Below are 12,153 nucleotides of genomic sequence, written 5' to 3'. Positions count from 1 at the left end.
CCAAACTCACCCACATAATACGGGGGGGGGGGCAGCAAGCGCTGAAATTGGCAGTCTGCCTACCATATTTAAATTAATAGTCAAGGGTCGATTAGGCTCGTTATCAAGTGGGCTGACCCTGTTAATACCTTGCCCATGCCATAAAATGTTTGTCATGGGCAGTAGGACGGGAGTAGGAAAGCTGATTTTGTTCACTCAAATGTTTAAAAGGGCAGGAAGAGGAGGGAGTGGCTGTTTGGGGGCTGCCATTTGTCGATTGCAGGGGCAGAACTCGCACTCGGCCCTCTATAGTCCACCCCGCAGTGCGTTATGGCTGTGGGGTGGGTTGGTGTGGAGTATGTCAGCTCCACATCGACATGGTTTCTGGGGGGCGGGGGGGGGGGGTCATGCAATCCACCCTGCCTCCATTTAATTCAGCTCAGGAACTGTGCTGCTCAGGGCTTGTTTGGACAATTCAGTGTTATCTCATTTGAATTTGTACAGTACTTCATTATAATCAGTGATTTATTTTATTTTGCAAGTTACTCCAGCTAGGAATGAACAGTGCTGCACTCAGTACAACTTGCACATTGTTTTTTCCAGGCAAGGAATGCCCAAAGGAACCTAACTCTGGCTGTAACATTGATTCCTATGGGAACCCGTGATTCACTGAAAGTTGTTTCACTTACGGTCATGATGTTCAGGAACATAAACCACAACTTCAAGTGGGGGACATTTTCATCAGAACATAGAAGATCAAAGGAATTATAGCAATACAACTATGAAAGGATGGGGAGAGAATAGATGGAGATAAAGCCTTAGTAATTGGTTTGACCTGCATAAATCCACCAGTGGCAACAAATGCGGCACCAAAATTGATACGTGACAAAAGGGGACGGGATCCTTGTCGGAACAGAAACCATTTGCAAGGCTTGTAGTCGGTCTTGCTGGTAACGGGAATTGAACCGTGCTGCTGGCCTGCCTTGGTCTGCTTTCAAAGCCAGCGATTTAGTCCTGTGCTATACCAGCCCCTATGCAGCAACAATTTACATTCAGATGCACGAGCAATACATGAGACAGACGGCTAAACCTGTCTGCTCTGGGAGACACTGAGGTACATCAGACATATTTTCCAGTGATCCTTAAAGCGCATTGCTTTCTGAATTTATCTGGACCCCTCTGATTTTCCACATTCCTTTGCAGAATTTCTCAGCATCGAGTTGTCATAGAATCCCTACAGTGCAGAAGGAGGCCATTTGGCCCATCAAGTCTACACCCACCCTCTGAAAGAACACCTCACCCAGACCTACTCCCCCACCATATCCCTGTAACCCCATAACCCCACCTAACCTTTGGACACTACGGGCAATTTATCATGACCAATCCTCCTAACCCGCACATCTTTGGACTGTGGGAGGAAACCGGAGCACCCAGAGGAAACTCACGCAGACACGGGGAGAAAGTACAGACTCCGCACAGACAGTGACCCGAGGCCGGAATTGAACCTGGGACTCTGGCGCTGTGAGACAGCAGCGCTAACCACTGTATTACTGTGCCATTGTGGAACACAAATGTGCTTGACATAAGTCCACAACACTCAGACAATGGTCACGGAGAGAAGAATTTGCTGCCAAGCTATGGAATCCCGTGGAAGAATGGTTTGCCTAAAAAATTAACTCAGCTTGTAACTTAGGGTGGAGTTTGTTTTCTGATTATTGTTCCTACTTTATTTCCCCCCAAAAGGCTGGGGTATAAGATGCGATATCTTGTGAAGAACTGCCCTGAACCCAGCGGAGGGATGGTAATGTCAAGAGGCTCTGATGTGTACAGCTTTACAGAGTCATGGGCAGGATTTTTTTGCGTGGTGTAGTTTCCCATCCCACCCTCAAAGAGTCAGTGGGGAATGCATCCTCACCAATCACAACAGTCTCATAGCCTTTAACCTCTCCGAGGAAAGCTCATTGGTTGGCGATGGAACTTCGGACCCTCACTCAGGCACAGGTCCTGCCTCAGGGAGCTGAAGGTTGATCTGATGCGATACCAGTGACAGCCGTGGCAAGGTGCGTTCTGAGGGTCTCATGGCAGGGAGGGGAGATGAAGCCCATGGGCATGGGGAGAGGGGGCTTTGTGTCTTGAAGCCCATGGGCATGGGGAGAGGGGCTTTGCGTCTTGAAAGAGAGGCTGGGGGTGCAAGGGAGCTACCAGGAGGGGAGGGAGGGAATGGGGGGTGGGGCTGCCCCATGTGGAAAGGGAGTCCTGGAGGGAGGTGACCCTCCCTCCTTTTTTGCATCAGAGGCCTGGGCAGGGCGACATGCCAGTCTTCCCCTTGTCCCTGAACCTCTCCTTCCAACCTTCCAATAAATCTGGGCGGTTATCAACCTTGAGGGCCGCTTAAGGTAATTGAGTTAAAGATGGACATGCCTCTCTCGGCCTTACCCACCCATGTAAAATTGCGGATTGGTCAGGGGTGGGCATGAAGGTGGTGAGAAGGCCTCCTCGGAAATATTACAACCCCCCCCCCCCCCCCCGGCTACTAAACCGTTGGTGCTGGTCTGTAAAATGCTGCCCATAGAGTCTTAACAGGAGTGAAGGAGTTAACTTGGTCACGCCGATTCTCCGCATTTCCAAATGTTCAGTTGCAACCTTCCAAAGAGAGTTGGATAATTATCTGAAGAGCAATAATTTGCAGAGCTACAGGGGCAAGGAAGGAGGTTGGGACTGGACGACTTGCGCCAGCATGGACACGATGGGCTGAATGGTCTGCCACTCTGAAACCATTCAGTAATTCTATGAAAGGCCCAATGATTGCAATGCGCTGGCATCTCCTCTGACGTCTGACTATATCTTGCACACAACATTTGTTAAACCCCAACACAATTCAAAATGAAACAACGGCTCAAGAAGCAGGATTTCAACGCTGTATTTCTCCCGGATCGCACGCACTGTTTTAGTTCAACATTGCGGCACCGGGCATGAGGCTGTCAAGTTAAAACAAACATGGCCAAGAAGAACAGCTGTATTCTGCAAGTTAAGGTTTCTCTGTTAGGAGCAGGGCAACAACGCACATAACAGGGTGCGTAAGCGTCCAGCAACCGTCAAAAACTGCGGGCAATGCACCGGGTTCTTGTGCCTTTATCCAGCATTTGCAGAGAATCATATGTATCAAATGACCTGACTGATCAGACCTGTGCAAGATGTCAAAATTGGTCACCCCTCAACAGTCAAGGCATCGTCCAGACGTGCTTTCTTTCCTTATGTTAAAGGCGCTAGGTAAATGAAATATATTGTCGGTGTCGTACACGGGGGCGTTTTCTGAGAAGGCCATCAGGATTGGAAAGATTTAATCAAATTGCCAGTCCATCTGAGCACGGCACTAATTCACCCACTGAGTTATGCCCAAGGTTTCCCTAATCCAGCATGAAACACGCAACGGCATTCATCAGTGGGTGAATCATGCTGAATTCTGACTAGTTGTTGAGTTGCCATGCTCACATTCGATCTGGAGTGTGCGAACCTTTGCCACTCATTAATGCCTGTCCTCTCAGGCCAATCATTCTTTCTCGGTAAGCTCAGACACTTGTGGTTGCATTTTCTTCCCCCACTGTTATACTTCAGCATCCTTGCTTCTATATCTGAGGGAGGTGTTTAATTCCTCAACCACTTTTTTCCCACACAAAGTGATTCCCCCACCCCCCCCCCCCCCCCCCTCCCCCTCCCCCGCAGCCCCCCGCCCCCCCAAAAGCAACAAAAATATATTCATCAGCAACATCTTGCTCTTCATTCCACAAATTCCAGTCGGAAGTCCTTTGGACCCCAATGTAAAAGTAAATTCGGTTAGCATTCGAGACCAAAATCATTTGTATGAAAATAAATGTGCACGATAAAATAACATTTTTTTAAAGATTCAATTACCTCGCTGCTCCAAGGGAATCATCACCAATGAATTGACAGCAGCTAACAATATGGCTGAGATACCTCTTACCCCTCAGGTTATTCTTTTTGACAATTCAGTTGAATAAGATAATACAGTTGTCAAATCACTTACAAGTAACCTTGCTTCCAACTACATCGAGTTTGTGCTACCATGTAAAAGACAAATCACATACATGACGATCACAAGTTCTGTACAGCAAACACATCAAAGTGCTTTTCAAATGGGAGGCCAGCGCCAGGGAGGCCAATCGCCATTCTCAAAAGTTCTCTTTGAAATTAAGGCAAAACATTATTTTTTTTTTTTTAAAACCACAGTAAAGGTACAATCCTGAAGGGTCACAAGAGTGAATTCAGGGAGGTATCCGGTGAGAGTCCGTTGCTGTGGGATTTTCAGTAGCAGTGGCAGGATAATAATTTCCATGGCTGTTGTATCAAGGCACTCTAGTGGACAGCCAGAGGCAGTGAGTTATCTTCAGAGTGGTGTCCAGTTCTCAGTAAGGTAAAAACGCCTGGAGCAGAGGAGAGAGAAATAATTCATTGAGCAGTCAAGGTTTAGAAGTGGAGTGGAGTGGGGGGGGGGGGGGGGGGGGGGGGGGACAACAATTCTGGAAATCGGAAATAGAGACAGAAAATGCTGGAAATACTGTGCCGGTTTGGCCACATCCGCGAAGGGAGAAACTGAGCTAATATCTCAGGTCGATTATGTCTTTCCTCAGCACAGAAGGATGGCGCCTCGTTCCGGCAAAACAGTCATTGACTTGTGCCTTTGTCCACAGGTACTGCCGGGGCCTCCTGAATATTTCCAGCACTTTCTGCTTTACAGAAGAAAATAATGTGCAAAAACAGACAGCCACTTCAGCCAGGGACCTGCCCTGCTTTGGGTGAGCGGAGAGCCCATTGGGTTTCAACCCCAAACAACTGGCCACTCAAAATAATTCAATTTGTTAATTCAGTCACAGAATCCCCCTCCGCAGGTACGCAGTGAGACCACTTCCCTGCATTGCTCACTGCCAACAAAGTTCCACGATTGTTGGTCCTGACACCTCTGTACACAGCGGACCGTTTTCATTAATTCGCCATCTTTCTCTCTCCACAGATGCTGTCTGACCTGCTGAGTATTTCCAGCACATTTTGTTTTAATTTCAGCTTTCTAGCACCCATTCTTTCCCTAGCTTCCCGCTCATATTAAGGTCAATTATGTGGCTGCACGTCACCCCAGTGACAACTTTTACTTCGCCGTCCTGACCTGCATTTAGGTTTGGGCCGTGCACAGAAAAGGTGGAAACTTGCACATGGGAGCATTTTCGTGAAAGGCCCAACAGGAGCTCAGGAGTTCTGCCGCCCTCTTCGGAGGGCTGGACTTTACCATGGGTTTCGAGGCCCCGACCTCAGGATCAAGTTGGATCCAGCGCCTACAATGTGCTGGAAGCACGGCTGCTGGCACAATCTTCCTGGAGCTAGCCTCCCCATTGGCCTACTAAGGGTGACAGGCAGGCCCCTGATGCTGTCAGCCCTATCACATGGCCTGCAGCTCTGCAGCCTGGCCAAGGAGTGATAGGCGCTGCTGAGGCAGGTTGGAAACTGCGAGTGTGCCTCAACATGGAGGCGTAACTGCATGCGGCAATGTGCGATATACACCAGTGTCACATCTTTGATCAAAGGTTTGGAATGGGATTTCACTACAGCAAAGGAGGGAGACATGTATACTGACCATGTTCTATAAAATATGGAATGGACTGGTGGGAACTGACATAAACAGGTATATGCTGCCCTTTGCTAATGACAAAACACAAGGTAACCTTCCACACAAACGACAAAGACCATTTCTTTCCAAGACAGTGGGACGGGATCGTATGATACCGCCAGCGACGCACTCCACCGTGGGTTTCCCGGTGGCGAGGGGTGCGTCCAACGAGAAATCCCGTTGACAATGGCGGGACCAGAAGATCCCACCCCACCGGCGAGCCACCTCCCGCTGCCGCGAAACACGCCGCTGAGCGGGAGGAAAATTCCCCTCCGTGAATCAACAATCCTTCTTCCCAAGAACAATCCCGCAATGGAACGAACTGCCAAAGGAAATAGCCACAGTCCCATTACTGGAAAATCCTCAAGACCCAGCTTTAGATTAGGCCCATTTCTAAGCTTTTCGTTACCGGGACTACCACCTCAGCGGGTCACGTCTGGTTGAGGTGGCGCTCACCACTTTAAGAAATGTTGGTGGAATACGGATGTTAGTCGGTGAAGTCGACACAACCAACACAGGAGAAAGACCCACTGAAAGCGTGATGAATTTGAACACTGAGGCAGATAGAAGCCAGTCAAACCCCTGAGGGGTAGAGGGAAAATCCCTCAGAAGATTAGTTTGGGCCCTAGGTGTGGATTCTCATGCCCGTGAACCATTGGGGTATGGAGTGCCAGCCTGTCAGAGAGAGGCGGCCTTTAGTGAACAAAATACTGGCAAGGCCACACATTTGCCCCTCACTGGCGCCTCAACCAGTTCATTTGCCTCCATGGTGTAAGGCTGCCAATCCCATTCGCTGCCCGTTCCGGGGAAAGTTTTCCCAGCCCCCCCCCCCCACCTGCTTCAATCCCATCTGCATGGGACTGAGAAAACACAACCCAGTGCGCCGCTTGTGAAAGTTCGGTCTCAGTCTTCTGCCTCAGTCAATTCTTTAATTGAATTAAGGAAAGCAAAAAAGCGATCAATCGCAATCACTGTGGTCCAACAGGGTGCACCCGATGTTGTGTTGGACTGAAAGCAACAGGCCTATCCCAGGACAGGATTGGACAGGATTATAGATTTGATAGAGGTGTTCAAAACCATGAGGGATCTGGACAGAGCAGATTGGGAGAAAGTGTTCCCTTTGGTGGAAAGATCAAGAACGAGAGGGCCCCGATTGAAGCTAACTGGCAAAAACCTCAATGGAGGCATCAGGAGAAACGGTTCGACGCAGCGAGTGGCTGGGATCTGGGATGTGCTGCCTGAGTGCGCGGTGGGGGGCAGATTCAATCGAGGCTTTCAAGCGGGGTTTGGATTTTTATCTGAAAAACATACAGGAGGAGAATGCCGGGGGAGTGGCACCAGATTTTCCAGTACCACCATGTTTTTTTGTTTAATGGCGTTGGAGGCAGCTCGCCAAGGTCTATGGCGCTTCGTACGGCTCGAGCGCCCCCCCCCCCGGCTCCTGGGCAACCTGCTGCGGGGGTCACCTTCAGCAGACGTCACCTTTGGCGGGGGTCATCTTTGGCGGGGGTCACCTTCGGCGGGGGTCACCTTTGGTGGGGGGTCACCTTCGGCGGGCGTCACCTTCGACGGGCGTCACCTTCGGCGGGCGTCACCTTCGGCGGGCGTCACCTTCGGCGGGGGTCACCTTCGGCGGGGGTCACCTTCGGCGGGATTGAAAGATCTCACTGGCGGGAAGGGCTGGAAAATCCCGCTCAAGGAGTTGAATGGCCTCTTGCAGTGCAGTCAGGGCCCATTGTGGTTTAATTTTAAAATGATAGTAAATTGATGAACTTTAAAAGCTTACTGCAGGATTTTCAATCATGCTTGTGTCTTCTTTCAGGTTGTGCCGTGATGTTGGATCTTGGAAGGAGCCATTCCTGCTGTATGTCCTGATAGACATGCCCGGAGCACTGTTAACTGCCTCCCCTGCAATAGTTAGATAGAAAGAAAATAGTCAGCAAAGGCACCTTAGCCACCTGAGTTTAAACATTCACTCCCACCCCACCACCGATACAGTGGCAGCCGCGTGTACCATCAACGAGATGGACTGCAGCAACTCACCAAGGCTCCGTCGACACCACCTTCCAAACCTGCAACCTCAGCAAATGCATGGGAACACCACCGTCTGTACGTCCCCTCCAAGTCACATACCTGGGACCATATCGCCATTCCTTCACTGTTGCTGGGCCAAAATCCTGGAATCAACTTCCTAACAGCACTCTGGATGTACCTACAGCACATGGACTGCAGAAGGTGGTTTACCACTACTTGCTAAAGGTGAATAAGGAATGGACTATAATCGCTGAGCCCTTTGGCCGGAAGAATTTAAAAAATCAAAATCACGTCCATACAATTCCTACACTGCAGGAGGAGGCCATTCAGCCCATCGAGTCTGCACCAACCCTCCGAAAGAGCTCTCTACCCAGGCCTACTTCCCCACCCTATCCTCATAAGCCTGCACATTGATCATGGCCAATCAACCTAACCTGCACATCTTTGTGACTGTGGGAGGAAACCGGAGCACCCGGAGGAAACCCACGCAGACACAGGGAGAACGTGCAGACTCCACACAGTCACCCAAGGCCGGAATTGAACCCGGATCCCTGGCGCTGTGAGACAGCAGTGATAACTACTGTGCTATCTGGAATGTGAAGAGGAGGAAACTAAGAGGATCAAAGCGGGAAGTGAATCAGGTGTTTTGTTACCTGTGTGGTCGGCAACATGTGCTACTCAATCCTTGGTTAGCGATGAGGTATTCTGAATCTCGATGAAGAAGATTTGAACTCGGCCAGTAGTAACAAAAGGTTTATTGAGGAACTACAACAATATTTACATGAATTCTTTACTTTAACTTTGATACTAGTGATAAGGTTAACAAGATCTAACTGTGGTAACTATACGTAACTCTACTAGCCATCTAAACTAGTCTGCTATTGCCCTGGTCATAGTGCACCCAAGAGAGAGAGAGAGCCTCAATGTGGTTGCCTTTTATACCCCTGTCAGTCCGGCCCTCTAGTGATCATGTGGTGCTACTGATGACACATTAACCCCTTGTGTACATGCACATATAGAGATCACTACATCAGGGATAGATGCAAATCAGTGTTAGTCCCAGCTCAGTAGGTAGCACTCCATGAAGCAGAAGGTTGTGAGTTAAAGTCACGCTGAGGGAGCACTGCAGTGTTAGAACTTGTTGTCTTCCAGTTGCGGTGTTAAACTGGGGCCTCATCTGCTCTCTTGGGTAGACATAAAAGATCCCAGGACACCATTTTCAAGAAGAGCAGTCGAGTTTAAGCCAGTGCTCTTGTTAATATTTATCCCTTAACCAAAATTACAAAGAGAGATAATCTGGTCACTAACACAGTGCTACTTGTGGGAGCTTGCTGTGCTCAGATTGGGTGCCGAATCTGTTACACTGGGTGTTACACACTTTAGAATGTAGTGGGGCTCATGCAAGGCACTCCTGTCTATGATTTTGAATCTTTAACAGCATTCCAGCCATGTTTTCCCTTCAAGCATTTGCAGTTAGATCTATGAAATGTGATATCACTGTAATTAGACCATATGGCTTTAAAGTTCAAAGAATGTTTCACATGAGCTTTGAATTCTTTCCCTAATATCCTACTTGAACGCTTTGTTGAATTGATTCTCTTCTCTGAAAATCTGTATGTCAGTCGATCACCAAATCAAATATAGCTATCAACGCGGGTTTGCAATAGCAGTTAGGAGGGGATTAAGGAATTTATAGGAAAAAGCTGAGAAGGATATGGCTGCACAGACGGAGGAGTGGGTGAGGACTGAAACTCAAGTGTAAAGGTAAATGGATGTTTCCTGGATATGCAAGGTGCAGGGAGTGCTGTGGTCCACGAATCTGTTCTGAAACTCCAATTGGTTTTCCATTGTTTTAATAATTTGGATGAAGGCAGGGGAGGAATGATATTGAAGTCACAGAATAATACAGCGCAGAAGAGGCTCTTCCGCCCATCGAGTCTGCATTGAAGCATGAAAGATACCCCACCTGCCCACCTAATCCCATTTGCCAGCACTTGGTCCATAGCCTCGAATGTTAAGACGTGCCAAGTGCGCATCCAGGTACTTTGTAAAGGATGGGAGGTAACCCGTCTCTCCCACCCTCCCGGGCCGTGCATTCCAGACCCTCACCACCCTCTGGGTAAAAATGTTTCCCCTCAAATCCTCCTAAACCTCCCACCCCTCACCTTGAACTTGTGTCCCCTCGTGCCTGACCCTTCAACTTAGGGGGACAGCTGCTCCCTATCGACACCCCTCATAATCTTGTCCACCTCGATCAGGTCACCCCTCAGTCTTCTCTGCTCCAGTGAAAACAATCCTAGCCTATCCAACCTTTCTTTTCACAATAACTTCATTGCAGTGTTAATGTGAGCCTACTTTGTGACAATAAAGATTATTATTATTATTCATAACTTAAATGTTCCATCCCAGGAAGCATCCTGTTGAATCACCTCTGCACCCTCCACAGTGCAATCACATCCTTCCTATAATGTGGCGACCAGAACTGCACACAGTACTCCAGCTGTGGCCTCACCAAAGTTCCATACAACTCCACCCTCCCTGCTTTTGTAATCTATGCCTTGATTGATAAAGACAAGTGTCCCATATGCCTTTTCCGCCACCCAATTAACCTGCCCTCTACCTTCAGAGATCTATGGGCAAAAGAGCGCGAAGCTCCTTTGGGTATAAGAAGGAGCCTCCAAGAGAGAATCGTTGAGGAATCTCACCGAGGAGAGACCTGTCCAACAGCTGCACCAGAACAAGTAAGTCCAAGGTCAACGCACGCTACCAGACAGACGACCTCAGCTGTTCCCCTGTACCAGTTTGACCCCAGCAGCCTCAGAACCGAACAAAGGCCATTGTTCCTCTGACTGAATGGGTGCCCGAAGCTAAGTATAGCCTTTAGCAGTAGTGATAGTTTAGTCTGTAGAGTTTCGTGCATGTGTATATTTAACTGTGTGTATAAATAAATAAGCATTGACTTTGAACTAACTAACTGGTGTATCGAGTCTTTGATCAGTATTCGGTTTGAACCTTGTGGCGGTATCGAAAGATACGTGGCGACTCTAGAGCAAACATTAAGTGGGAAGGAGGGCGACCATATTGACCGCCATATTCAGAGCCAACGAAAGAGAGCAACATTTACTGGCGACTCCGATGGGATTCGACCTAGAAGTGGCCTAGTGACTCCGAGAGAACCCAAAATTGAATTGGAATCCAATTAGAAACAGAAAAACCACAACTGTGAGAATGATACTGATCAAACCTCCGAGATTCGGAAGTGTGTAAATGGATGCGTACTAACAGGGATATAAGGTAAACCTGAGAGATTTTGTTGCGTAAAACTGTCGGGAGTTTTGTAGGCCGGAAAATAGCGTGAACCTTACCCGTGTTTACATCACCACTTTATCACACCCTGTTCCAAATTCAGTAGAGAACCCAGAGATAGAGAGAAAATGGCAATGAAGGCAATGGAATGCCTTATGAACCCCCAGGAATTTGAGGTCGCAGGGACCAGTAGAGTAGGACAGTGTCCTGTATGGGAAGAAGAGATCAGGAAATATCTCAAAGGGAAAGGATGGCCCCTTTGGAGTGAATTCTGCGCCAATGATGAAACAGGTCCCGGGAGTATAGGACATACTTGTTGGGAGAACCTGTCAGAGATTCATAAGAAGAGCTTGGGGAAAGCTCGCAAGCCGATGGCAATCGTGTCCTGCTTGGCACAATTGCGAGGCACAGAGGAGGTCGTTAGGACGCTCCGTAGAGAGATTGGGGAGAGAGACAGAAATAGTGAGGGAGATGTGAACGGATTTGAGAAGGAGAGTAAGGAGTTAAGAGAACAGTTAGCAGCGAGGGACAGAGAGGTGGATGATGCCAAGTGGGCACACCAGTCTTGTCTCGCCCATTTGAGTAGTTTTCAGAACCAGTACTATAAGGTCTACCAGGACACGTAACGCGCGATCTTGGTAAGACAAGAAACCGAGCAACAGGTAGAGCAATTGCAGAAAAGTGCAATGATTTGAAAGCAGCCCTAAGAGCGCTCCACACTTCCACAACGGAACAAAGGCAGAGCTCAGTAGATCACGCAAAGTGCCGGAAGCAAATTGCAGAATTGCAATCTCTGCTTTCTGTCCAGAATGGGTTTCAAAGTACGTTTGGACCCCAGTTAGACCAGGAAAACGGCCCCGATTGGCAGGAGTTAAATGAAACTGCCCATAGATACGTACATGGGACATGTACGCAAGAAAAAACACAGAAAAGGAAAGCACCCCAACCCTCGACTGAACAGGCAGAACACACCCTCATGAACCCTGTAACCACACACCGTGGGGACGCAGCAGAAGGAAACGCAGATTTCCTATATACAACTCCATTAACCGGGACCCAATTACGGGACCGTGTGGAAAAATTACACCGTTCCTTCACATTTCAGACCCCCACTAGTTTTTCGCTAGAGTTAAACAGCAGGCTACCATGTACGGCCT

The 12,153-nt window shown here is 48.6% G+C and overlaps 1 protein-coding gene across 3 annotated transcripts in view; it reads right to left on the bottom strand.

Moving 5' to 3' along the window:
- Nucleotides 1–3,713: 3,713 nt before the first annotated feature.
- The window catches only part of myripb (myosin VIIA and Rab interacting protein b), a 475,899-nt gene continuing 467,459 nt past the window's right edge, over nucleotides 3,714–12,153 (bottom strand). For all 3 annotated transcript variants that reach the window (XM_072510045.1, XM_072510047.1, XM_072510046.1), the window contains 2 exons: nucleotides 7,443–7,564; nucleotides 3,714–4,421 (listed from right to left, as the gene is read on the bottom strand). In XM_072510045.1, coding sequence (XP_072366146.1) covers nucleotides 4,404–4,421; nucleotides 7,443–7,564 — 140 coding nt within the window. In that variant the 3' untranslated portion in view covers nucleotides 3,714–4,403. The remainder of the gene's footprint in view (nucleotides 4,422–7,442; nucleotides 7,565–12,153) is intronic.

Source organism: Scyliorhinus torazame, chromosome 6, assembly GCF_047496885.1.
Source record: "Scyliorhinus torazame isolate Kashiwa2021f chromosome 6, sScyTor2.1, whole genome shotgun sequence".
NCBI classification, from domain to species: Eukaryota; Metazoa; Chordata; class Chondrichthyes; order Carcharhiniformes; family Scyliorhinidae; genus Scyliorhinus; species Scyliorhinus torazame.
Note: the sequence above shows the minus strand (reverse complement) of the source record. Positions and strands in the feature narration are given on the sequence as shown.